Source organism: Aquarana catesbeiana, linkage group LG04, assembly GCF_042186555.1.
Source record: "Aquarana catesbeiana isolate 2022-GZ linkage group LG04, ASM4218655v1, whole genome shotgun sequence".
Classification (NCBI taxonomy): Eukaryota; Metazoa; Chordata; class Amphibia; order Anura; family Ranidae; genus Aquarana; species Aquarana catesbeiana.
Window position 1 is genome coordinate 80,940,658 of NC_133327.1, and position 27,242 is coordinate 80,967,899.

Sequence of the window (27,242 nt, forward strand, 5' to 3'; positions counted from 1 at the left end):
TACCTTCACTGTGCAGCTCGTTCTGCACAGAGTGGCCCCGAACCTGGTCTTCTGGGGTCCCTCGGCGGCTGTTTCAGCTCCTCCCCGCAAGCATTTACCACCTTCATGCGAGCTCCCTCGCACGGTGGTGAGTGCTTGCGGGCGCGCTCCCGTGATACAGCCGGCGGCTATAGCAGCTCGCTGTATCACTCGGCCCCGCCCCCCGGCGCGCCGCGTCATCGGATGTGATTGACAGCAGCGCGAGCCAATGGCTGCGCTGCTTTCAATCCATCCACTGCAGCCAATCAGCGACCAGGCTGAGCTGCAATGAAGCTGACGAGGACGAGGAGCGAAGATTCGAGGCGTCAGGTAAGTAAAACGGGGGGCCTGGGGGCGGCGGTACTGTCAAAAGTTTTTTCACCTCAATGCATAGAATGCATTAAGGTGAAAAAATTTTTACCTTTACAACCCCTTTAAACGTTCATAAACCACTCAGCAAGTATGGGTCAGTGTGAGCCAGCAGCAGGTTGGTCTCCGGTAAAATGGCGCCGAGGCTACAGACCTCCTCTGTGAAGTGGTGTAGTTTTGGTGACAGGAGGAGAGCCCCGTCTGGGTCACGTGACGGAGCGCAGAGTGTCGCGCGCCCGGCAGTGGCGCAGTTCGGGAAGGTTTGAATGTTGTGAGAGAAATAGCGGGAGTCACGTGACAGCGGCGGCACCCGGTGTGCCTGGAACTGATAGGTAAGCGGGAATATGAGCCGACCGGTCATGTATGTACACTTTTCCAGCTCCCTCCCCTTCCTGTGCCGGGGTCGGAGGAGATGCTTAGTCTGGGGGAGGGGAGATTTATAATAAACATTACCTCAGAGGGGGGACATGGCAGGCTGACCTCTCCGGAAAATGCTGCCTGCCTGGCTCCTGTGTGCTGCATTTCCTTCTACACAAGAATATAACCAGTTTGGGTCTTACTGGAACATTTCATGCTGGTTCTGGTTCAGTGATTGGGGGGGTCCATCACGCCGAGCCCTCCAATCAGATCCAGGCAAGCGCTGTGTGCCGCCATTCCTGAAGAGCGAAAACTCTCGCCCTGAGCAATCCCGTTATCCTCCATGTGGCCCCGTCACCTCTGAGCGCCGGGTCACCAAATGCTGGAAAGAGTCCGCCACGTTCTTTGGGGCATTATTCGGCCTTTTTAGGCTCCGTAGACTCATCACTTGTCTAGCGGGCAATTTTCTTCTTTTTTTTTAATATGCATTTATGTATAAGAAATTATTGTATACCCCCCCCCAAAAAAAAATGTATATTTTCTGAAAGCAGAGATCGTGGAGAATAAAATGGTGGGAGTTGTAATTTTTTTTATGTCACACGATATTTGAGCAGTTATTTATCAATCAGCCTGTTTTCCGGAAAACAAAAAATACACAAATGAATTTAAGAGCAAACGAACAAAATATATATATATATATATATATATATATATATATATTTTGGTAAAATATAAAAAAAGTTGAGGTTTGCATCGAGTAAATAGATACCAGACATGTCAAGTCTTAGGCCTCGTGCACTCAGGGCGTTAAAAGATGTATGGGGTTTTTTTTTTTTTTTTTATAGTGGAGTTCCACCCCCCCAAAAAAAAAAAAAATTAGTAATGTTCTTTAAAAAAAAAAAAAAACATTTGGAGAAATTTTTTTTTTTTTTTTTTTTACTCACCTCTAAATGCCTGTTGCTAGGGGGTCCCTCATAGTCTGCCTCTTTCGGTGCCTGGGCTCCTGACGTCACTTCCCTCGGCGCAGGAAGGGAGATCACCTCTCCACCCTTCCTCTTGTCAATCATCTGGGACACATGACTGGTCCCAGATGATTGCGGGGCCAGTGACGGCGCGGCTCGCACATGCGCAGTGGGTGCCCGGCTGTGAAGCCACAGCTGGGCGCCCACATTTAAAATGCCGACGAGCGGAGGGGAGGACGAGCAGGGTTTCGATCCCCCGCATCGCTGGACCCTGTGACAGGTTATGCCTCGTTTCCACTGAGCGGATCGGTTCGGTTCGCTATTTTGGGTGTTTCCATTATGAAAGCGGCCCATACACCCGAACCGTACCGCTCCATTCAGGGTCCTGCTTCAGATGTGGGGCCATAGAAAATGGTACGGTTCGGTTAGGGTGGAGCTACTGGCATCACGCGATACATTCCACTGATTGGCTGACAGAAAACCCTCTGCTGTGCTATGCTGAGGCATTTTTTCTAAACCCTGTATGGCCCCTTGTGGTCCCACTTGCAGTGGAAACGCTCCCCAAAATAGACCGGACCATTCTAGGCCATTCAAACTATACCGAACCGATCCGCTCAGTGGAAACGAGGCATAAGTGTCCAATTAAAAGTCAGCAGCTGCAGTATTTGTAGCTGCTGACTTTTAATATTTTTTTTTTTAAATGGGAACCCCGCTTTAAGAATATTTATCTAGGTGGATGCTACATCTGCCCCCCAGTGCCTCTAACACTGAGAACTGAGCAATCGGAGACGTCCAATCACTCGGTTCTCAGGGCCCCCTGAGCTGTAGACTGTCAGCGGCTCTCTGCTCTGCCCCCTCCGCGCTCACTGGAGTGCTGGACTGTGGAGGGAGCGCCCGGCTCAGACTCTCAGTGGTTCGCTGATGAACCGGGTGTCGGTCCAGGCATGTGGGCGGATCCCGACTTTAATAAAAAAAAAACCCAGTGGTGATTAACCGCTTCAGCCCCAGAAGATTTTACCCCCTTCCTGACCAGAGCACTTTTTGCGATTCGGCACTGCGTCGCTTTAACTGACAATTGCGCGGTCGTGTGATGTGGCTCCCAAACAAAATTGACATCGTTTTTTTCCCCACTAATAGAGCTTTCTTTTGGTGGTATTTGATCACCTCTGCGGATTTTATTTTTGAGCCATAAACAATAAAAGACCGACGATTTAAAAAAAACCAAAACAATATATATAAAATCGAATTTCTTCCTCAGTTTAGGCCCATATGTATTCTTTTACATATTTTTGGGAAAGGAAAATCGCAATAAGCGTATATTGATTGGTTTGCTTAAAAGTTATAGAGTCAACAAAATAGGGGAAAGATTTATGTAATTTTTATAATTTTTTTTTTTATTTTTTATTAGTAATGGCGATAAGCGTTTTTTTTTTGGAACTGCGACATTGTGGCAGACAGATCGGGCACTTTTGACACTATTTTGGGACCATTGTCCTTTATACAGCGATCAGAGCTAAAAATAGCCACTGGTTACTGTATAAATGTCACTGGCAGGGAAGGGGTTAAACACTAGGGGGCGATCAAGGGGTTAACTGTTTTCCCTCAGTGTGTTCTAGCTGTAGGGGGGATGGGCTCATTAGAACATGACAGAGATCACTGCTCCCGGTGACAGGGAGCAGTAAATCCCTTTTATGTCACTAGGCAGAACAGGGAAATGCCTTGTTTACATAGGTATCTCCCCGATCTGCCTCTCCGTGACACGATCGCGGGCCACCGGCAGACATCGAGTCCAACGGGCGTGCGTGTGGGCCCGCTAGCCTGCAATGTCGGAGGAACGTACGGGTACGCCCATTTGCGCACCTGTGCCATTCTGACGACGTACTTTGTCGTGCAGCGGTTGGCAAGTGGTTAAAAATTCATGTTTATAATAAACATGAGAGGTAAGTATAAAATAGTGATGATAAAAGATGGCGCAGAGAGTACAGGCCATTAGACAATAGCTAATACCCGTCAGCCACAAGTCTGGCATGGCAGGATATCTTATGCATATAGCCCATCCTCTGCCTACTGAGGTATATGTAGTCACAGATAAAAACATAATCATGCAATGGTAGACTTAGTCTATAAAGAAGGAATCCACTTAGATATTGTGACCACTCACCATTAAATGAGCCCAGATAGGTAAATGGAATCTGTGAATAAATGCATCAGCGGAGTGGACACGGACCTGTCATCTGCCTGCTTGGTGGGGATCAGCAGAGAGAGTTTCCCTGCCAAGCAGGCCCAGTGTGCAAGGGGCCTTATAGACAAAGTATCCAACGTTGATCAACATCATGTCTATGGTTATGGCTATTGTACAGATTTACTCACCATCCCGGAGTTCTGCTCCGGTTCACATTATGAAACGCACAGGAACACACTGTGTGACTCGCATGCAATTCACTGTGGTGAGGTTTGAGCCCATTCATTCAAAAGTAGCGCATGCACAATGTTTGGAATGCACTGGAACTGAATCGCATGGTACTTTTGTGCCATGCAGTCCAGTGCAGGCAAATGGACTGCTTTTATGACCTGCATTTGAAGTGGCTTTAACAGAACATTTGCATTTGTGTGTGTGTGTGTATGTATATATATATATATATATATATATATATATATATATATATATGAAAAACATTATAAATACCCTTTTTTCCCCTTATTTAAATTGCATCGCATTCTCTCTGTTCTCAGATGTATATGAGCTGGAGGAGGAGTAACGGCAGCACACTGATCTTCCCAGTGAAAGGCTGTGCGGGGGGGTCAGGACAAGTCTGATCATTGGAGGGGAGCAGGCAGAGTTCTCAGCCCAGATAGAGAACTGGCCATGCTGTGCTCTCATGCCTACTGTGGTCAGTTTTTAAAAGAATATAATGAGATTATTTTTTCTCTTTTTTAGAATCATATTTACCTAAGTGGGTGCAGCATCGGTCCACTGCTGACTCTAAGACTGAGAACTGAGTGATCAAACACCGCCAATCGCCCAGTTCTCGGAGCTCCGTGAGCAGAGAGTTGGTGACTGTCAGTCATCGCTGTCTGCTCCCCCTCCACGCTCACTGGAGCACTGAGCTGTGGAGAGGCGACAGCCTCAGGCTCACAGTGGCTCGTTTAGAGGCTGAGCCGGTCACTGGTCCAGGCATTTGGGTGGATCCCGATCATATGATCACAATCCTTTCCTATCCTGGACCGGCTCTGTGAAGTCAGTCGACAGCGGGCTTCAGCCAGCTGAAAACTGTAATTCTGTGGATCACAGGAGTCCGGTTTGTTATGCACCCCTGTGATCCACAGGAGAAGTACAGCCAAACAAGCTTTGGCTGTACTTCTATAATAGGAAAGAAGAGGGACTTGTAGGAACACCAGGGATTTCACATAAAGGAAGCAATACAAAGAGAACAGGAGAGTTTCTCATACAAGTACATGGTGCAGCAGGCACATATCAGGAATATGAAATGTTGGGTTTACAATACATACTATTGTATTCTAAACAGCGTGATAATCCTAGAGTTGAAACTAAATGACAAAAAGTGATCTTTGCCATGTGCTAAAGAAATGTTCAACCAAAGTACAAATAATCTTTGTAACTGAAAAGCAATGTTGCAATATTCAGTGAGTAAACCTCTGCCAGTGTTTGGCTGACTCAACAATAAGGCCTTATGCCCACGGGCATTTAAAAAAACGAGCTGTAAATCTAGTACCGACAGTGGAAAAACAAATAGTGTAGCGCTCTAATAAGTGAAGTAAACGTGATGCAAGTCAAAATGGTCACTATGCCCCAATACATTCAGTGATATAATGAAATGTAAATTTGTAAACATAAATAATAGTCCATGCATATAAGTAGTTGGATGTCCGTTGTCCTTAGATGGCGAAGTACCAATGCCAGGAAAAAAGCAGTGTTAAAAACACAATTTTATCCGTGTTTTGCATTGGCATCAATGAGCGTTTAGCCGCGACAGCTTTCAGCCGCGTTTCTCTGTCTCTTTTCAAAATCAATGGTTCCCTATGGGATCCCATTAATTTGAATAGTTTTTATGGCATTTTTATTAATATTTTTTTTCTTTTTTTACTAGTAATGGCGGCGATCAGCGATTTTTTTTTTTTTTTTTTTTTTTTTTTTTTTTATCGTAACTGCGACATTATGACGGACATGTCGGACAATTTTGACCATTCACATTTATACAGCGAACAGTGCTATTAAAATTGCATTGATTACTGTGTAAATGTGACTGGCAGTGAAGGGGTTAACACTAGGTGGTGCTGTAGGGGTTAAATGTGTCCTAGGGATGTGTTCTAACTGTAGGGGGGATGGGCTAGCTGTGACACATCACTGATCATAGCTCCCAATCACAGGGAGCTATGATCAGTAACACTGTCATTAGGCAGAACGGGGAAATGCTTGTTTTACATTAGCATCTCCCCGTTCTTCCTCTCCGTGAGAAGATCGCGGGTATCTCCGCAGACATCAAGTCCCTGGAGATAGCGGGGACCACTTAAAACGCGCAGCGCTACTCGCGCATGCACAGTAGGGAACCGGGAAGTGAAGCCGCAACGCTTCACTTCCTGATTCCCTAACAGAGGATGGCGGCAGCAGCCGAGAGCCGAGCGGTTGATCGGCTGCCGACATCGCTGGAATCCAGGACAGGTAAATGTCCATTTATTAAAAGTCAGCAGCTGCAGTATATGTAGCTGCTGGCTTTTAATAATTTTTTTTAGGTGGACTCCCTCTTTAAAGAAGGTGGGGTGGGGGTTGCAGGGGAGTGCCTTGCAATCCCAGTCTGCAGGGCTATTTGTTTCTATTGCAAGGGGTGCTTCTGTACCCTGAAACAGGAAACCTTGGGCAGCAGTTATGGCTCCAAATAAGAACAGGATAAAAAGATTAAGAAATTGCATATACTCAGTAAAGGATTAAATCAGCTACTGAAATGAAATGGAAAAAAAAAATGGTGGTTTAATATCTCTTTATTAAACAAGGATGAAGTTTTTGTTTATCAGTTTTATTTTTATAGAAAGTGGCTTATTTTCTTCTTATTTTTTTATTTTTTTTAACAGCAATGGGCAAAAGAAAGGAAACCAGCCCACTGAGTACCTCTGGACATGGTAAAAGAGCAAGGCCAGATGATGATGATCAAGATTCTTCTTCTGGAGAGGGGTCTCAGGCAGTAAGTGCAAGCTTTAATGTTTCTCTGCTCAATTGCATATAATGAAGGAGCAAGGGTCAGTTGGCATGTTAGTTTAATTTATTACAGAAAAAAAATCCCAAAGGTTAATTTGTCATCACAATAGAAACTTAGTGATAATAAAGTCTCGTATTTTTTTTCTTTAAAAATAACAAACATGTTATACTTACCTGCTCTGTGCTGTGATTTTGCACAGAGCATCCTGGATCCTCCTCTTCTCGGGTCTCCCACCGGTGCATAGAAAGCATAAGAAAAAACCTTCTGCTTTTACAACCACTTTAAGCCTGATACACACAAGTAGTTTTTTTTTTAATTTTTTCGTTCAATCAAACGGGCTGAACGACAAAAAACTGAAGTGCTCAGGAGGAGCCCCTGTACTAACAATCCAATATTAGAACACACTAGCTCAGCAGGGGAGATCTTTGTACTGACGGGTGGATGGCTCCCCCGCCAGAATACACTGGTCAGTGTTTTCAGTCATTGGTTGGGAGCACTGATCGGTTGCCGAACAACAGACCTTTTTGTTCATGTCCCTTCGACAGAAGCCAGCCAAACGGCGACTTCTGTCGGACCGGCTCCCCTGCACATGGGCAGCCATTTTCAATAGAAACCAGCCAATGCCACCCGATATTCGGTCCGTGTGTAGAATGTGTCTGTTGAATGCAAACCAGTTTGCAGTTTACACCTTAAGCTTTTCATGCAGCTTTGTTTTTTGCTTTATTTCCTGAAATTGTATCTAAACTCAAAAATAAGCATTTAATATATTGCAGATTACCAGTCCTTTAAAGAGGAGCTCCAGTTAAAGTAGTTATGCAGCTAAATAAATGTCCAGCTGTTGGGTAGCTGCACTTGTTGTGGCACCGCTATGGATTGGGGTGCATTCGTGTAAAATTTCTTCAAACATATCAGATACGGAGGGAGTGTGTTCCTCCTCACTTGTATGCAACCGTTTCTCACTTTCCTCTGTGCGACACCTCAAAACTCCTTCACTAGATGCTTCCCCCATCTCCATTAGTGCCAGTATCATTTCCCGTGCATGCTGCTTTTTCTCCACATTAAAGTAATGCTCTTTAAATCGAGGATCTAAAACTGTTGCAATGCAGTACAGAGGGTTGGACTCGGTGTCTCGAAACCGGTTGGTAACGGCCTCCAGTAGAGTGGTTTTAGTCGTTTTTACGCCATGGTCTGTTTCTACCTCTTTTCCAAGCAGACGCTTCAGTGCAGCAATCAAGGGGATAACTTCAGCAATGGAAGCATTAGCTGAGCTTATTTCTTTTAACTGTTTAAATGGAGATAGAGACAAACTATTTTCAACTAACGTCCACTTATGTGCACTCAGTGTTGCTGGCAGCTCGTAATCTGCAATGTATGCAGCTAAAACACGCTTTTGTTCAAAAAGACTTTGTAGCATATAGTAGGTGCTGTTCCAACGAGTGGCTACATCTTGCTGCAGTCGTTTCAGTGCCATTCCAAACTGCATCTGCAAAGCTTGTAATCTGGAATAAGCAAGCGGAAAATGCTTAAAGTGACCCACAAATTTTCTTCCTTTTGATACGATATCAGATATGGTATGCTGACTCAGCAATCCTTCATTCACAGCCAATTGTAGCGTGTGTGCCATGCACGGTATGCTTTGAAGTTCACTGTCCTCCATTGCCTTTGAGAGGGGGTAAAAAAAATGACGAAATCAATTTAAAAGCTAAACCCCAGGAGGCAGCTTCAAAAAATAAAATAAAGACTAACCAATCCTTCTTCTTTTTTTTTTTTTTTTTTTTTTTTTATGGTGCTGCTCTTGGCATGCAAGGTAGTTATGTCTGCACTGCAGTACATCTGACTTGTACCCAAAAAATATAATTGAACTGAATAAATTTGATTTGAAATGGAATGGATTGCAAATTGCAATTGCATGCTATTTTATTTTTTTTTAGCTATTCTGTAGTATACTTCATGCGCCTTGTTGTCATTGAATAAAATTTGTCACTTTGTCTCAGTGTAGTATTATAAGTTATACAGTTATACGACACTGACATGACAGCAAGCGCATGAATTTTTTAAACATGACAGTACGCATTAAATATAATTATTAATATATTATGTATGAAATATAATATATTATTTATTGCATACTGTCATGTTTAAAATATTCATGCGCTTGCTGTCATGTCAGTACTGTACAACTTATACTACGCTGTCAAAGTGACACATTCAATAACAGCAAGCGCATGAATTTTATACTGTATACTACAGAATAGCTAAAAAAAAAAATGGCTTGCAATTTGCAAATCCATTCCATTCCATTTTAAATCCATATTTAATCACTCAGTCAGTTCAATTATATAATTTTTTTTGCTACAAGTCAGATCAGATGTACTGCAGTGCAGACACAGTCATTTTAAATAGTCAGTACTAGACTAGTACTATAATAAAATAATCAAGAAATAAAATTACTAGTTTGTTTCTGTCAGTTTAAGAAGGCAAAAGCAGCAATGCTCACCGGCAAATAGTAATGGTAGCCATCCAGGAGTGACAGTGCCCACTCTTGTACTTGAATATGCTATGTGCAGCCCTCTATGAAGCCATCTCTCGCGTCCCAGTACCGTCTCTCGAGTCCCAGTACCGTCTCTCGCGTCCCAGTACCGTCTCTCGCGTCCCAGCAGCGTCTCTCGCGTCCCAGCAGCGTCTCTCGCGTCCCAGCAGCGTCTCTCGCGTCCCAGCAGCGTCTCTCGCGTCCCAGCAGCGTCTCTCGCGTCCCAGCAGCGTCTCTCGCGTCCCAGCAGCGTCTCTCGCGTCCCAGCAGCGTCTCTCGCGTCCCAGCAGCGTCTCTCGCGTCCCAGCAGCGTCTCTCGCGTCCCAGCAGCGTCTCTCGCGTCCCAGCAGCGTCTTTCGCGTCCCGCCTCTCGCGTCCCAGCAGCGTCTCTCGCGTCCCAGCAGCGTCTCTCGCGTCCCAGCAGCGTCTCTCGCTTCCCAGCAGCGTCTCTCGCGTCCCAGCAGCGTCTCTCGCTTCCCAGCAGCGTCTCTCGCTTCCCAGCAGCGTCTCTCGCTTCCCAGCAGCGTCTCTCGCTTCCCAGCAGCGTCTCTCGCTTCCCAGCACCGTCTCTCGCTTCCCAGTACCGTCTCCCGCGTCCCAGTACCGTCTCTCGCTTACCAGCAGCGTCTCTCGCTTACCAGCAGCGTCTCTCGCGTCTGAGCAGCGTCTTTCGCGTCCCAGCAGTGTCTCTCGCTTCCCAGCAGCGTCTCACAAGCACGAGGAGCGTCTCTCGCGTCCCAGTACCGTCTCTCGCGTCCCAGTACCGTCTCTCGCGTCCCAGTACCGTCTCTCGCTTCCCAGCAGCGTCTCACAAGCACGAGGAGCGTCTCTCGCGTCCCAGTACCGTCTCTCGCGTCCCAGTACCGTCTCTCGCGTCCCAGTACCGTCTCTCGCGTCCCAGCACCGTCTCTCGCGTCCCAGCAGCGTCTCACAAGCACGAGGAGCATCCGCGGGGAAGGTGCCAGCGTCTCAGCAGGGAACGTGCTTACGAGTGCGGCGTTGCGGCGTCTTAACCACGAGGAACGTGCACGCTATTTTTGCCATTGTAAACCAGTAGTAAACTTAATAAAAAAAAAAAAAGAACAACAACAAAAAAAACAGCATTCTCCCTGCAAGGTAAAGTCATAGTGTGCTAGTATGCATCGCATACTAGCACATTATGAAAGTCTTACCTTGAAACAAAGCCCTCCAACGGCACACTGATTGTGCCTCTTCCAGGTTAGAAGCATGCTCCTTTTTGTGACAGCTTTTACCGGTAACCGGATATTATGTGATCTCTGGTCATAGCAATCACATTATAACAATGTAAACAACCTGTCATAAATGGCTTTCAATTCATGAACAGCTTGCCTACAGTTATCTGTGGTTGGCCCACAGCAATCACATGGTACCTGGCTACCTGTACCATGTGATTATCTATAGCCCATCACAGATCACAACCATAAGCAAACTGTTTATGAATAGGAAACCCATTCATGACAGCTAAAACTATCGCTTATACAGGATTGTTGTAATTGTGTCAAAAAATTACAACTTCAAACTTGCCATGCCTCTTACTAAATGCCTCAGACTGTTTGCTTTTCAAAAAGGGGTTATTTGGGGGGACTTTGTACTGTCCTGGCATTTTGGGGCTACAAGAAATGAGATCAATTTTCAAATATGTCAAACCAATTAATACACACTTATTGGGATTTTTTTTTTTTTTTTTTTACCAAAGCAAGAATACATTTTGGCCTAAATTTATAAGGAATTTTGAATTTATTAGATATGTTTTATGAAAAAAGTAAAAAATATAATTTTGTTTTTCATTTAATAAAATATAAAATACCACCAAAAGAAAGCTCTATGTTCTCCTATGTGACTCTACAAAATACAGGTTATACTCACCATTGAAAGCCTCTGCCTTTAAGTAGGGTATGTCATTGGAAGGATATTGGCCAGTGGCTTCAATGCTATCTTTAACCACTTCAACACTGGGCACTCCCCCCCCCCCTTTCCTGCCCAGGCCAATTTTCAGCTTTCAGCACTGTCGCATTTTAAATGACAATTGCGCGGCCATGCAGCGCTGTACCCAAACAAAATTTTTGTCATTTTGTTCCCACAAATAGAGCTTTCTTTTGGTGGTATTTGATCACCACTGGGGTTTTTATTTTTTGCTAAACAAACGAACTTTTTGAAAAAAAAAAGTTTTTCCTTGTTTCTGTTATAAAATTTTGTAAATAAGTAAGATTTCTCCTTTACTGATGGGCACTGACAAGGCAGCACTGATGGCTCTGATAGGCCGCACCGATGAGGAGGCACTGGCAGGCATTGGGCACTGATTGGCAACCCTGATAGTCATGGTTGGGTATACCTGGTGGTCCTGGGGTGGCATGGTTGGGCATCCTCGGGGGGGGGGGGGGGTCTGCACTGATAATCAGCGCAGATCCCCCCTGCCTGATTGGCTCTCCTCTACTCACGTCTGTCAGTGCGAGTGGAGGAAAAGCCAAACGGCTCTTCCTGTTTACGCTGTGATCAGCAGTGATTGGACACAGCTGATCACATGGTAAAGAGCCTACATCAGAGGCTCTTTACTGAGATTGGTGATGCGGTGTGTCAAACTGACACACCACACCAGCGATTGCTGCGCACCCCCGCGACTTATCCTACTGGACGTCATATGACAGCCAGTCAGGATAACAGAACCACTTTCCGGCCATCAATCTGCTTTATGGCAGGCGGGAAGTGGTTAAACCCCTGTTTGTATTCGCTTTGTGTATCACTGTTAATGTTTATCATTAACCACTTCCTGCCCATTATCATATGATGTCCGTAGAAACACACTGTCCCTCCAGGCGAGCGTCATAAGACGCCCTTGGCTTCCCGGCGGTATAGGAGCCGATGCGCGCGCCCAGCGGCCACGATTTCTGCCGGGCACCTGCGATTACTGGTGACAGAACAGGAATGTGGATCTGTGTGTGTAAACACACAGATCCACATCCTGTCAGGGCAGAGGAGACAGATCGTGTGTTCCTAGTATATAGGAACACCGATCAGTCTCCTCCCCTAGTCAGTCCCCTCCCCCCACAGTTCGAATAACTCCCTAGGTAACGCATTTAACCCCTTCATCGCCCCCTAGTGTTAACTCCTTCCCTGCCAGTGACATTTATACAGTAATCAGTGCGTATTTATAGCACTGATCGCTGTATAAGTGTCACTGGTCCCAAAATAGTGTCAAGTGTCCGATGTGTCTGCCGCAATGTCGCAGTCACGATAAAAATCACAGATCGGCGCCATTACTAGTAAATAAAAAAAAATGAATAAAAATGCCATAAATCTATCCCCTATATTGTAGGGGAAGTGATCAAAAGTGATCACAGAAGTGATCAAATACCACCAAAAGAAAGCTCTATTTGTGGGGAAAAAAATGATAATTTACTTTGGGTACAGTGTTGCATGACCGCTTAATTGTCATTCAAAATGCTACAGCGCTGAAAATTGGCCTGGGCAGGAAGGGGGTGAAAATGCCCTGTATTGAAGTGGTTAAGAATGGACTGTCATGTCGTACTACATAATCATGTTGCATGCTTTAAATAAAGAAAAAAGAAGCTCTATTTGTGTGAAAAGTTATATACATTTTATTTGCATACAGCGCTGCATTACTGTGTATTTGCCAGTTAAAGTAGCACAAGTAGCAAAAAAAATGGCCTGGTCATGAAGGGGGTAAAACCTTCCGGGGGTCAACTGGTTAACCACTTCCCGTCCGGCCTATAGCCAGGCGGTGGTTCCGTTATCCTGACTGGGCATCATATGATGTCCAGGAGGATAACATGCCGCCTCGGGGGGGCGCGCATCGCGGCGATCGGTGGAGTGGTGTGTCAGTCTGACACACTGCTCCACCGATCTTGGTCGGAGGCTCTTTACCACGTGATCAGCCGTGTCCAATCACGGCTTATCACAATGTTAATAGTGATAACTGGACCACCAGGGAGGCCACTAGGACCACTAGGGAAGGGGGCAACATGTGGATGGCCGGGTATGTACCCCATGGCCTTCCAAATGTGCCCAGTCTGTGCCAATCAGTGCCCACAAATGGGCACTGATTGGCACCATTATATTTCCGTGATGCCCAGCAATGCCACCCATTAGTGTCATCGCCACCAATCAGTGTCATCAGTGCCACCCATAAGTACCCATCAGTGCCACCCATAAGTACCCATCAATGCCACCTATGAGTGCCTATCAGTGCCACCTATGAGTGCCCGTCAGTGCAGCCATATCAGTGCCCATCATTGAAAAAGAAAACGTACTTATTTACAAACATTTTTAACAGAATTTTAAAAAGAAAAACTTTTTTTTTTTTTTTCACAATTTTCGGTCTTTTCTTATTTGTTGCGCAAAAAATAAAAAACGCAGAGGTGATCAAATACCACCAAAAGAAAGCAAAAATTTGTTTGGGTACAGTGTTGTATGACCGCGCAATTGTCATTCAAATTGCGACAGCGCTGAAAGCTGAAAATTGGCCTGGGCGGGAAGGTGTCTAAGTGCCTGGTATTGAAGTGGTTAAACACTTTGTTGCTATTCATTATTTCTTTTAATCCTCTGTTTTTAAGCTTTTTTTTTTTTTTTTTTTTTTTTTTTAAACGTTGTGACCGGCACAGCACCAATCAGTGTATACACCGCTCCAAAGATGCTGCTAGCAGGACTTTTTTAGAATCCTGCCAGCGCACCACTCCAGTGTGAGACACAGCAGCAGCTCTTTCAGGGTGCTTGGCAGGCGCTATTTTTAGCGCTGTAGCGCATGCAAAGCGCCCCAGTGTGAAAGGGGTCTAAATATATAATGTTGTAATGCCTTAAAACTCCTCTAGAGGGAGTAATAACTTATATACCCTGTTGAATCCCTGCTACAACAAGCGTGTGTCCTAGCAACTAGAGGGGGGTTCTCCTCTCCCCCCAATTGGGGAAACTGAGTAGCTGGGGATACAGGTACTATGTACATTACATTGTAACAGTATTATACTTGCTATAAGACAGTGTGATAAGCAAGAATAACTGACAACCCCCCCCCCCTTTCATGGGGTGCGGGGTGGCGTTTTTTAGATAAAAAAAGCATTTATTTGCCATAAAGGGTAAAGTGCTCTTCTCAATGGGGTGATCAGGAGACACGCCGCATGGTGGCTGCAGCCTCCTCTCCTCCTTCTGGCTGTGTCTCCGAAACCGTCCACGCGCACGAGGCTGACATTTTCATTGAAGGAAGGATGGAGAGAGGGCCCGGGAAGGGGTGTGGCTTAGACGTCAGCGTCGTGTGGACTCAGTGTCCTTGGAAACCACGCAATCAATATGATATTCCAATCGCACACATTCCCGGTAAAATGGCACAAAAATTAATGGGTGCTGTAGCGATCACCAGTTGGGTTCTGGAAGTATCAGACAAACGGACATCCTTGCCAGAACACCATGGATCAGCAAAAAGAGGTTGTCCAAAAAAAGGTTTTTAATGGAAAAGAGTTACATTACAAAAGAGGTGCAACGTTTCGGGGGCCGCGCAGGAAACCTTCGTCAGGCAAGTGATGGGGTGCATAGTATAAAACACAATATATACACAGTGGTCACCAATTAGTAAGAAAACATGTGCAGAATGTGAAAATGAAAAAAAAATGTGCACTCCCCCTCACACTGACGTCAGATTGACGTCAGAATCCCGCCTAAATCATTAAAAATTGTAATGTGCAAAGACAAAACAAAAGGTTGACAATAATGGCATATTAAAATCCTGGAGTGCGGATCGTCACTTACATGTGTTCATAATGGTCTCCGATCGGCTAAGATTGCCGGGTCTGCCCGCTCAGGGCACAATGTTACCTAGGACCCAGCGACTGCATGTCAGCTGGAGGTCCAGGGAGCCAATTGCATAGTGCAACGTACGTCGCGCATGCACCCAGCTCCGTAGAGACCGATTACTGTGAAGGACGCCTGGCAGCGGGGCCGCTGTCGTCACGGCAACCTGTGACGTGTGGTCGGCGCCGCGTCAGGTAACCAAGGAGGGGTGTGGAGAGAGGAGACGGAAAAGCAACAGAGCAGGGAAAAGTGACAAAGGAGTGAAGTAAATCCTAGTGCACAAGAAGAAAGACAAAGAGGGAAAGAATAAAGGAGGAACCATAACACAGGGAAAAGAAAAGAGGAAAGAAATAGAAAGCAGACAAGAAAGGAAAACATGGGACAGAGGTTAAATACATCTGTCACAGGAAAAGAAGAAGGGGAGACACAGAAGGGAAAATATACATAGGTGAAATCATAAAAGGGGAAAGTATGCATGTATAAAAGGGACAGGCGAAAGGCAAAGTTAAGGACAAAGAAGGGGGGGGAGTGGGGGGGCGAAGGCGGGACGGAGGGAGGGCCAGGGATTAAGGGTGAAAGGCAGGGGGACAAGGAGGAAAAAGAAGGGGGGAGGGGGGAAAAGAAGGAGGAGAAAAAAAAGGGAATCTGGGGATACCGTGAGCGTAACAGCGGGAGCATAGGGCTATATTGGACAATCAAAAAATGAGAGCAGAGCATAATGATATGTCAAAATACATAACCATATTTCGGTACTATTAATTTTTTATCATTAATGTGCCCGCTATGTAGGTATCACAGGTAAAAACCAGATGTGGAAAGGTACAGAAGAGATTAAAGGAGAAGTACCAAGTACGTATAAGTACAAGGTATATAAATAACCAATGAGTTATTGCTCAGACAATGCGTGGATGTTTAAAATTAGATGTACATCATAACAAAACCAAGACCTGGACAGAAAAGAAAACATACACAGGAAATTGTCACCTAACATCAATAAAGCATGTAAACGATAAATTGGTATTGAGCCCCCCAGGGTGTACTGTGCCTAAGGTATGAATCCAGTAGGCCTCACGGCGGAGAAGTAACCGGTCACGGTCCCCAACCCTATAGGGTGGCTTGATGTGCTCAATCACCATCCCACGAAGCTCATGGGTTTGGTTCTTGGCTGTCACAAAGTGCATTGCTACAGGTTTTTTGACGGCGGGGATCCAGGCGTGCCCGGTAATCAACCTTTCATCACGAACCATCACCAACGGTGAGTCCAGACTTTTATCTAAAGGCCTGTCATTTTGCCCGATCAATAGACGGAATCTGTTTGACTTCGAGATCGAAATGTTCAAATTTGAGTGCACATTAAAAATAGAACAATTTTTTCATACACAACCTGGGACACCCACCACGACCACAGCCGAGAAAATCGTACCAATCCCATTTGGATTGAAAAGTAAATTCATACCTCCTGGACATTTTCACTCTATCGAGAACTACATCAGAACAATCAAACATGATGCGTCCCACAAAGCCTCAAACAGAAAATACACTAATTTGAACCCAGATGATTTTGCTGCACTTAGATCAATCAAAGATGATAAAAACATCATCATTAAACTCGCCGACAAAGGCATTGTGATCATGGACTACAGTGAGTACAGGAAGGGTATGCTCTCCTTGTTGGCCGACTCCACTAGCTACATGACACTAAATAGAGATCCATCACAAGGTACCAAGAACATTTTATCTCACCTAATTAATATGGGGCGATCGGGAGGTTGGCTGACCGATGAGGTGGTCAATTTTCTATATAATGACCATCCCCGCCTGCCTGTCATCTATGGACTACCCAAAATCCATAAGGGTACCACACCACTTAAGTTCCTACCCATAGTATCCGGTACAGGAGCCATTACCCAACCACTGGCCCAGGTTATTGATTTCTACTTACAGCCCTTCGTAAAGGATCTACCTGCCTATACACGGGATACGAGTGATTTCCTTGAGAAACTGAGACCCTTCCATACCCTTCAGAATGACTGGAAATTTGCAACAATGCACATATCATCCCTATATACCTGCATACCAAACTCTGCCGGCCTGCGGGCCGTTGAAAATTTCTGTGCTAAACATAACTTCTCCAGGGTACCTTGTGGGTATATTCTTGAATGTCTTGCGTTTATCCTCACTAATAACCACTTTATGTTTGAAGGAAGGACATACACACAAATACGTGGCACAGCCATGGGGAGCTCGGCAGCACCCACATTTGCCAACTTATTTGTTGGCTACCTTGAAGAACAAAAAATTTACCCATCCTCCCTTTTCCACAATTATGTGGTAAAATGGATGAGGTACATTGATGACATTTTCCTCATTTGGTCAGGTAGCAAGGATGAGTTCAGTATGTTTGTTGACTTTTTGAACAATATCTTTCCAGGAATTGTGTTCAATCCTGAATTCTCTGTGAACGTATTAAATTTCTTGATGTGCTCATCACCAATAACCATGGCACCATTACAACACCCCTATACACCAAACCTACTAACAGAAACACCTTGCTCCACTTTCAGAGTGCACATCCTGAACATCTGCGCAGAAATCTACCTATCTGTTCTGATGAGGACGATAAAAAGAAGCAGCTTGAAATTATGTACGACAAATTCTTGGAGCGCGGGTATCCTACAGTGGTACTTAACCAAGCTCTTGACAAAGCCCAGAAGAGACGGACCAGAACCCCCAACCCTGTGACCTGTTCATTGTTTGTACACACGTTCAATCAGGAATCGGGTGCGAGTAAACACGCTATCGAACGTAACCGGAATATCTTACTATCTGACAGATCCCTAGGACCCACCACAAGGGCCAGACCCATGATGACATACAAACGGGGTAGAACGCTGCGTGACCATCTAATACAAGCTGATCCCAGACACAAGTACATCAAAACGTTACCAAAAATATCATAGAAAACAGGCTGCTACAGATGCTACAACTGTAACATATGTAACCCACTTATTTGTGGCACACATTTTACACACCCACGCATGGGTAAACGTTACCCAATACGTGAGTACTATAATTGCAACACTGATTTCTGCGTATATATGTTAAAATGTCCCTGTACATTAACATATGTGGGTAAGACCGTCGGTCCGTTCAAGAAACTATTTCAGAAACACAAAAGTGACATTAGGATCGCCCTGGCCAAGACCGAAAAGGGTAAACAGGCTAACCCCAACAAACCTGTAGCAATGCACTTTGTGACAGCCAAGCACCAAACCCATGAGCTTCGTGGGATGGTGATTGAGCATATCAAGCCACCCTATAGGGGTCGGGACCGTGACCGGTTACTTCTCCGCCGTGAGGCCTACTGGATTCATACCTTAGGCACAGTACACCCTGGGGGGCTCAATACCAATTTATCGTTTACATGCTTTATTGATGATAGGTGACAATTTCTTGTGTATGTTTTCTTTTCTGTCCAGGTCTTGGTTTTGTTATGATGTACAACATCTAATTTTGATCATCCACGCATTGTCTGAGCAATAACTCATTGGTTATTTATTTACCTTGTACTTATACGTACTTGGTACTTCTCCTTTAATCTCTTCTGTACCTTTCTACATCTGGTATTTACCTGTGATACCTACCTAGCAGGCACATTAATGATAACCATATTTCAGTACTATTCATTTTTTATGTATTTTGACATATCATTATGCTCTGCTCTCATTTTTTGATTGTCCAATATAGCCTCCGTGCTCCTGCTGTTACGCTCACGGTATCCCCAGATTCCCTTTTTTTATCCTCCTTCTCCCCCCCCCCCCTCTTTCTCCTCCTTGTCCCCCTGCCTTTTACCCTTAATCCCTGGCCCTCCCTACGTCCCGTCTTCGCCCCCCCCACTCTCCCTCCCCCCTCTCCCCCTGTGTGGCACCGACCACATGTCACATGTCCTGCTGCCAGGCGTCCTTCACAGTAATCGGTCTCTACGGAGCTGGGCGCATGCGTGACGTACGTGGCGCTATGCGATTGGCTCCCTGAACCTCCAGCTGACATGCAGTCGCTACGTCCTAGGTAACACTGTGCCCTGAGCGGGCAGATCCGGCAATCTTAGCCGATCGGAGACCATTATGAACACATGTAAGTGGCGATCTGCACTCCAGGATTTTAATATGTCATTATTGTCAACCTTTTGTTTTGTCTTTGCAAATTACAATTTTTAATGATTTAGGCGGGATTCTGACGTCAATCTGACGTCAGTGTGAGGGGGGAGTGCACTATTTTTTTTCATTTTCACATTCTGCACATGTTTTCTTACTAATTGGTGACCACTGTATATATATATTCTGTTTTACACTATGCACCCCATCACTTGCCTGACGAAGGGGTCCTGCGCGGCCCCGAAACGTTGCACCTCTTTTGTGATGTAACTCTTTTCCATTAAAAACCTTTTTTGGACAACCTCTTTTTGCTGATCCATGGTGTCTTGGAAAGCACACGGCGCACAATCAGGATCCACCTGAGGGGTTTAAAAGCTGATGCTCTGTGAACAAAAAGCTGTCTACCAGAGCAGCTGAAGCAAGGCTGCCACAGGACACAGGAACGCTGGAGCACGTGAGGGGGTTTACACAGGCATTTTCAGTACAGGAAAAGACATTATTGTTTAGCATTAGTTTAATCTATGCTGCCATTGTTTTTCCTACTATTGCTCAGCAAATAGAACAGTTCTTAGAGTGCCTCTGCTTTTGTGTTTAGCACTAGGGCTTCCAAGGTTACTACTAAGGCACCAAAGGTTCCACCCCCAGGCGCTGGGAACTCCAGCAATGCCTCCACACTGTCATGCTCTCCGGAGATGCCAGATATGGCAAGCCAGGGTGAGTCTTTGGAACCGATTGGTGGTGCAACTGCTTCTCACACTTTAGCCCCTGTATACGTGACTGAAGATGCATTTTCCTCTGCCCTGCAGGGCTTAGAAGGAAGATTAGTGGCTTTAATCGCATCCTCCATCCAAGGGGATAGGAAGCGTGCTAGATCCTTCTCTTCCACGCCAAACACTTTACTAAGATAACAGTGGGGACAAGATGAGGTGTTACCCTCAGACGATCGAGAGGAAAAACAAGCCGATTATTCCTCTGCTGAGGAAACAACAACTAATTAATCAGCTTCACAATCTGGAAATGGTTTGTTCCACCTTCATGCTACCCCTAACAGAGTTAGCTGAAGGTCCGGTTTCCTCTTTGGGTTCTTTGAAACTTTTACAACCTTTGCATGCATTTCCGGTCCATACATTACTAGAAAAGCTTATTTATGCTGAATAGGATCATCCAGATAAACATTTTCTTCCTCCAAAGAGATTCTCAGTTCTCTATCCCATGGAGGAAAAATTCACAAAAAAGTGGAAGGTTCCAGCAGTTGACGCTGCAATTTCCAGTGTGAATAAAAGTTTAACTTGTTCAGTAGACAATGCACAAATGCTTAGGCCTCTTTCACACGGACGATCCGTATGTCCGTTTTTCATCCTTCCGTTTTCGGATGAAAAACGGACATACATTCATCCCTATGGAGCGTCGGATGTCAGCGGTGACATGTCCGCTGACATCCGACCTGCCCCGATCCGAAAAGTGTAACGGAGGAAAAACCTACTTTTCCATCCGTTTTCGGATCGGATCGGGTGACGACGGACACTACGGTCCGTCATCATCCGATCCCCCATAGGGGAGAGCGGCGCTCTGACAGGTCCGCCGCTGCACAGCGTGCAGCGATGGACCTGTCATCTTCCTGCTCAGCGGGGATCGGCGGAGCGATCCCCGCTGAGCAAGCGGGTGTTCTCGGGGCGGATCATCACTGATCTGCCCCGTGTGAAAGAGCCCTTAAGGATCCAACAGATAAAAAGTTGTAATTCCTGTTAAAATCTTTTTCCTTAGCAGGGACCGTTACTCAGCCTGTAGTTGCAGCAATAGGTATCTGTCAGTCCTTAAAGGACCAATTCACAGAGGCTCTTAAAGAGCTCCCTGCACAACAGGCCAACAGTTGGCCAAGTTACCTAGAGCATTATGTTTTGTCATAGATGCTATGAAGGATTCTAATCACCAGGCGTCTCGCCTTGCCCTTGTGCTAGTACACATGCGTAGGACCCTTTGGTTAAAAGATTGGTCTGCTGAAGCACCTTGTAAAAAGCTTCTGACTAGTTTCCCTTTTCATGGGGAGCGACTATTTGGCAATGATTTGGATAAATACAGCCAGACGATTTCTAGTGGAAAGAGTACTCTTTTGCCAGTCAAAAGAAAGTATAAACGTCCTTCATTTAAACTGACTTTTTCTTCTGCGCCAGGGGCATCCGCCTCTAGGCAGTGGTGACGGCCTCTGCCATCAGACTCTAGAGGAAAACCTCAGGGTCCGACTCAAGCACAAAAGAAGACCTGGGGCCGCAAATCTGCAAAGCAGAATACTAAAGCCTCATCATGAAGAGGCGTCCCCCCTCACCAGAGTGGGGGGAATACTTCTGAAATACTCAGAAGTCTGGCAAAGGGAAATTCAGGACAGGTAATCTCCATGGTGTCTCTAGGATACAAACTAGAATTTCGGGAGTTCCCACCATCTCGTTTCCTGAGATCAAACATTTGCAAAGACCCAGGGAAAAGGCAATCCCTGTTTCAAGCATTAGATCGATTATTGGCTCAGGGGGTGATCATACAGATTCTCACAGAAGAGCAAGGTTTGGGGTTTTATTCAAACCTGTTTACGGTACCAAAACCAAATGGGGGCGTCAGACCCATTCTAGATCTAAGGAATCTAAATCGGTTCCTGAAGATCCGCTCCTTTCGCATGGAGTCAATCAAGTCAGTAGTTTCCATCCTACAAGGAAAAGAACTTATGGCATCCATCGACATCAGAGATGCATATCTGCATGTCCCTATATTTCCTGCTCACCAGAGATTTCTGAGGTTCGAAGTAGAACAACAACACTTTCAGTTTGTAGCTTTGCCCTTCGGGCTAGCTACAGCCCCCCGGGTGTTCACAAAAGTTCTGGCCCCACCTCTAGCCAGGCTAAGGGCACAGGGCATAACAGTCTTGGTGTACCTAGCTGATCTATTGTTAATAGACCAGTCAGTGGCTCGCTTGGAACAGAGTGTATGCATTACAACCAGTTACCTGGAAAGTCTGGGTTGGATCCTCAACCCAAAGAAGTCTTCCTTTAAAGCGGGTTGTATACCTGCTGAAATTTTTTTTTTTTTTTTTTTTTTACCCCTGTAAAGCAAAAGGCATAATGAGCTAGTATGCACCGCATACTAGCTCATTATGAAATACTTACCTTAGAACGAGGCGTCGGTATCTTACCTGGTCCACGGCGAGGGAGCTGTCATGTTGCCTCGGCGTGTCTTCCGGGTATCGCGGTTCCAGCGCTGTGAGTGGCTGGAGCCGCGATGTCATCACTCCCGCGCATGCGCGCGGGAGATTTCTTACCCGGCAAGGTCCGGCAGTTGCAGGGCCTTCAGCCGAGAATCCCCTGTGCGCATGCGCCGCTGCAGTCAGCGGCTCATAGCAAGGGGAATATCTCTTAAACCGTACAGGTTTAGGAGATTTTTTACCTACAGGTAAGCCTTATTATAGCCTTACCTGTAGGTAAAAGTTAAAAAAAAGACTATACAACCACTTTAAAACCAGTAAGAAAGCTGGAGTATTTGGGCCTGATCATAGACACAGCCCAGAAAAGGGTGTTTTTGCCTCCGGCAAAGATCAGCTCCATACAAGAGCTGGTACGGATGGTCAGGTCAAAAAGAGATCCCTCAATTCGCCTTTGCATGAGCTTGTTAGGAAAGATGGTAGCTTCATTCGAAGCAGTTCCCTATGCGCAGTTCCATTCGAGACTGTTGCAAAACAGTATCCTGTCTGCTTGGAACAAAATGGCCCAAGCTTTGGACTTACCAATGCAGCTCTCCCCAAAAGTGTCCCAAAATCTCAGTTGGTGGTTACTAACCCAGAATCTGCTGAAAGGAAAGGCCTTCAGACCAATTATCTGGAAAGTAGTAACAGATGCCAGCCTCTCAGGCTGGGGAGCAGTACTAGAGAAAACGACTGTCAGGGACAATGATAATCGCTGAAAGAACCCTGCCCATCAACATCCTAGAGATTAGGGCAGTGTGTGTGGCTTTGTTAAAGAATTGTCCTGTCAGGATCCAATCCGACAATGCCACAGCTGTGGCCTATATCAATCACCAAGGGGGCATCAAGAGTCTCTCAGCTCAGAGAGAGGTGAACCATATTCTAACTTGGGCAGAAAAGAATGTCCCATGCCTATCGACAGTTTTCATTCCGGGAGTGGAGAATTTGCAGGCGGACTACTTAAGTCGCCAGCAGTAATTCCCAGGGGAATATTCTCTTCACCCGGACGTTTTTCGAGCTGTTTGCCAAAGATGGGTGACTCCGGACGTAGATCTTCTAGCGTCCAGACTCAACATGAAGTTAGTCAACTTTTTGTCCAGGACAAGGGATCCATTCGCATGCGGAACAGATGCGTTGGTGAACCCGTGGGATCAGTTCTCACTGATCTATGCATTTCCCCCTATTTAATTGCTGCCACGACTTCTTTGTAGGATCAAGCTGGAAAGAAAGCCGTTAAGCACCAGCATGGCCCAGAAGGTCATGGTGCGCAGAAATCGTAAAGATGGCAGTGGAGGGCCCATGGCCCCTCCCACTAAGGCCGGACCTGCTCTCACAGGGGCTGATATTCCATCCTACTTTACGAATGCTAAATTTAACGGCCTGGCTATTGAATCCCACACTCTGAGGAAGTGTGGGCTTTCTGGGTCAGTTATCTCAACTTTGATTAATGCAAGGAAGCCAGCTTCCCGAACTATATATTATAGAGTTTTTAAGGCTTACGTTTCCTGGTGTGAATCCAAGGGTTGGCACCCTCGGAGATATATCATAGGCAGAATTCTTGCCTTTCTACAATTAGGCGTAGAGATGAAGTTGGCCCTGAGTACTATTAAGGGCCAAGTCTCAGCCTTATCAATTTTATTTCAAAGACCACTTGCTATGCATTCTTTAGTCCAGGGTTTTATGCGAAACGTGATGTGGATTAATCCGCTAGTTAAAACACCTTTGAGCCCTTGGGACTTGAATTTAGTTTTGTCAGTGTTAAACAGCCTTTTGAACCTATACAGCATATTCCCTTAGTCCTTCTGACAAGGAAGCTGGTATTTTTGGTTGCTATATCCTCAGCAAGGAGGGTTTCGGAGATGGCTGCTCTTTCTTGTAAACAGCCTAATTTGATTATTCATGAGGACAGAGTGGTGTTACGCCCTCGTCCAGGCTTTTTGCCAAAAGTAGTTTCAGGTTTTCACCTGAACCAAGATATTGTCCTGCCATCGTTTTTTCCAAAACCATGTTCCAGGGAAGAAAAGTCACTACATTTCTTGATGTGGTGAGAGCAGTGAAAATCTTTTTAAAGGCAACTGCTCAGATTCGTAAGACTGATGTCTTATTTATTCTGCCAGAAGGTCCTAAGAAAGGACAGGTAGCGTCGAAATCCACTGTCGATAAGTGGATTCGGCAAGTTATTATTCAAACTTATGATTTAAAGGGTAAGATTCCCCTTTTCAAGTCAAGGCGCACTCTACGAGAGCGATTAGTGCTTCTTGGGCAGTGCGTCACCAGACCTTCATGGCTCAGATTTGCAAGGCCGCTATTTGGTCTTCAGTACACACATTCACAAAATGTTATCAAGTGGATGTAAGGAGAAATGAAGATATCGTCTTTGGGTGCAGTGTGCTGCAGGCAGCAGTATAAGTCCTCAGGCCTTGGGGTACCCTGTGGGTTGTGTCTCCCTCCCCTCAAGTAGCATTGCTATGGGACATCCCACCAAGTAATTACTTAAGGCTCTGTGTCCCATGATGTACGATAAAGAAAATAGGATTTTTATAACAGCTTACCTGTAAAATCCTTTTTCTTGAAGTACATCATGGGACACAGAGGTCCCGCCCCTCTTTTTATGGGGTTTAAGTATATTGCTTGGCTACAAAAACTGAGGTACTCCTGGAAGGAGGAGGGGTTATACAGGGGAGTCAACTTCCTGTATTGGGTATACCAGTGTCCATCACCTGAAGGTGGCCCATAACCCATTAAGTAATTACTGTGGTGCTCTGTGTCCCATGATTTACTCCAAGAAAAGGATTTTACAGGTAAGCTGTTATAAAAATCCTATTTTTTTTTTTTTATATCAAAATAAATACAATGGTATGATCTTTATACAAGAAGGGATAATGGCATTTAAACATTGTATGTTTAGTATCACTTTAAAAGAAGAATAAGAAACGGATGAGGGCCAGTGATCCTGAGGAATACATGTATGTGTGTGCGTGTGTTGTGTTTTTTTTTTTTTTTTTTTTGTTAATATGTAAAAATTAAAGTGATTGTAAATTCTTGTTTAAAAAATAAATAAAAAAGTTATACTTGCCTCTTCTGTGCAGTTGGTTTTGCACAGAGGATCCTCCTCTTCTCTACTCTCTTTGTTGCTCCTGGCCGCTCCCTCCTATCGAGTGCCCTCTCAGTCAGCAGCTTCCTATGGGGGCACAGAGCCCCGCCCTGGCCCCCGCCCCCTCTCTCCCCTGATTGGCTGACTGACTTTGACAGCCACAGGAACCAATGGCACCGCTGCTGTGACTCACAATCAGGAGGAGTGTCCCAGATGGCTTAGACATTCGTGGACATCGCTTAAGAGAGATGGGGCTCAGGTAAGTAATTAGGGGGTGCTGGGGAGGCTGCTACACACAGAAGGTTTTTTATCTTAATGCACTCTATGCATTAAGATAAAAAACCTTCTGCCTTTACACCTCCTTTAACCCATTAACTGAACAGAACCCAGTGCATCCAAAGCCAGTGACCTGGAGTGTAGGAGCCTTCAGACTGACAGAGCCTATTTTTTTCCAGTTGCTAATCAATAATCAGAATGTATCAAATTGATCATTGTGTCAAATAGGCATGTTTGAATACACCTTTAATTTGTGACTAATTTGTAGGTCACTGCTGATGTTGGGATCATTGAAAGCATTTCACTGAAGAACTTTATGTGTCATGCAATGCTTGGACCCTTCCGATTTGGACCAAATGTCAATTTTGTTGTTGGGAACAATGGAAGTAAGTGCAGCTGTCAACTTTTATAATATATAAAGTTTGTCTTTTCAATGGCAGCCTGATGAGCTGTCGGTTATTTGTGTGTATGTATGTATGTGTGTGTGTGTGTATATATATATATATATATATATATATATATATATATATATATATATATATATATATATATATACATACACACAGTATCTCACAAAGTGAGTACACCCCTCACATTTTTGTAAATATTTTATTATGTCTTTTCATGTGACAACACTGCAGAAATGGCACTTTGCTACAATGTAAAGTAGTGAGTGTACAGCTTGTATAACAGTGTACATTTGCTGTCCCCTCAAAATAACTCAACACACAGCTATTAATGTTTAAATCGCTGGCAACAAAAGTGAGAACACCCCTAAGTGAAAATGTCCAAATTGGGCCCAATTAGCCATTTTCCCTCCCCGATGTCATGTGATATGTTAGTGTTACAAGTTCTCAGGTGTGAATGGAGAGCAGGTGTATTAAATTTGGTGTTATCGCTCTCGCTCTGTCATACTGGTCACTGGTAGTTCAACATGGCACCTCTTGGCAAAGAACTCTGAGGGTCTGAAAAAAAGAATTGTTGCTCTACATAAAGATGGCTTAGGCTACAAGATGATTGCCAAGACCCTGAAACTGAGCGGCAGCACGGTAGCCAAGACCATACAGCGGTTTAACAGGACAGGTTTCACTCAGAACAGACCTTGTTGAGAAGTTGAGTGCACATGCTCAGCATCGTATTCAGAGATTGTCTTTGGTAAATAAACATATAAACATATAAGTGCTGCCAGCATCGCTGCAGAGGTTGAAGGGGTGTGGGGTCAGCCTGTC

The 27,242-nt window shown here is 45.1% G+C and overlaps 1 protein-coding gene across 1 annotated transcript in view; it reads left to right on the forward strand.

Annotated features, from left to right (window-relative positions):
- Nucleotides 1-560: 560 nt before the first annotated feature.
- Nucleotides 561-27,242, forward strand: part of SMC6 (structural maintenance of chromosomes 6) — a 166,775-nt gene continuing 140,093 nt past the window's right edge. The window contains exons 1-3 of the mRNA XM_073625346.1: nt 561-719; nt 6,795-6,904; nt 26,282-26,399. Coding sequence (XP_073481447.1) covers nt 6,797-6,904; nt 26,282-26,399 — 226 coding nt within the window. The 5' untranslated portion in view covers nt 561-719; nt 6,795-6,796. The remainder of the gene's footprint in view (nt 720-6,794; nt 6,905-26,281; nt 26,400-27,242) is intronic.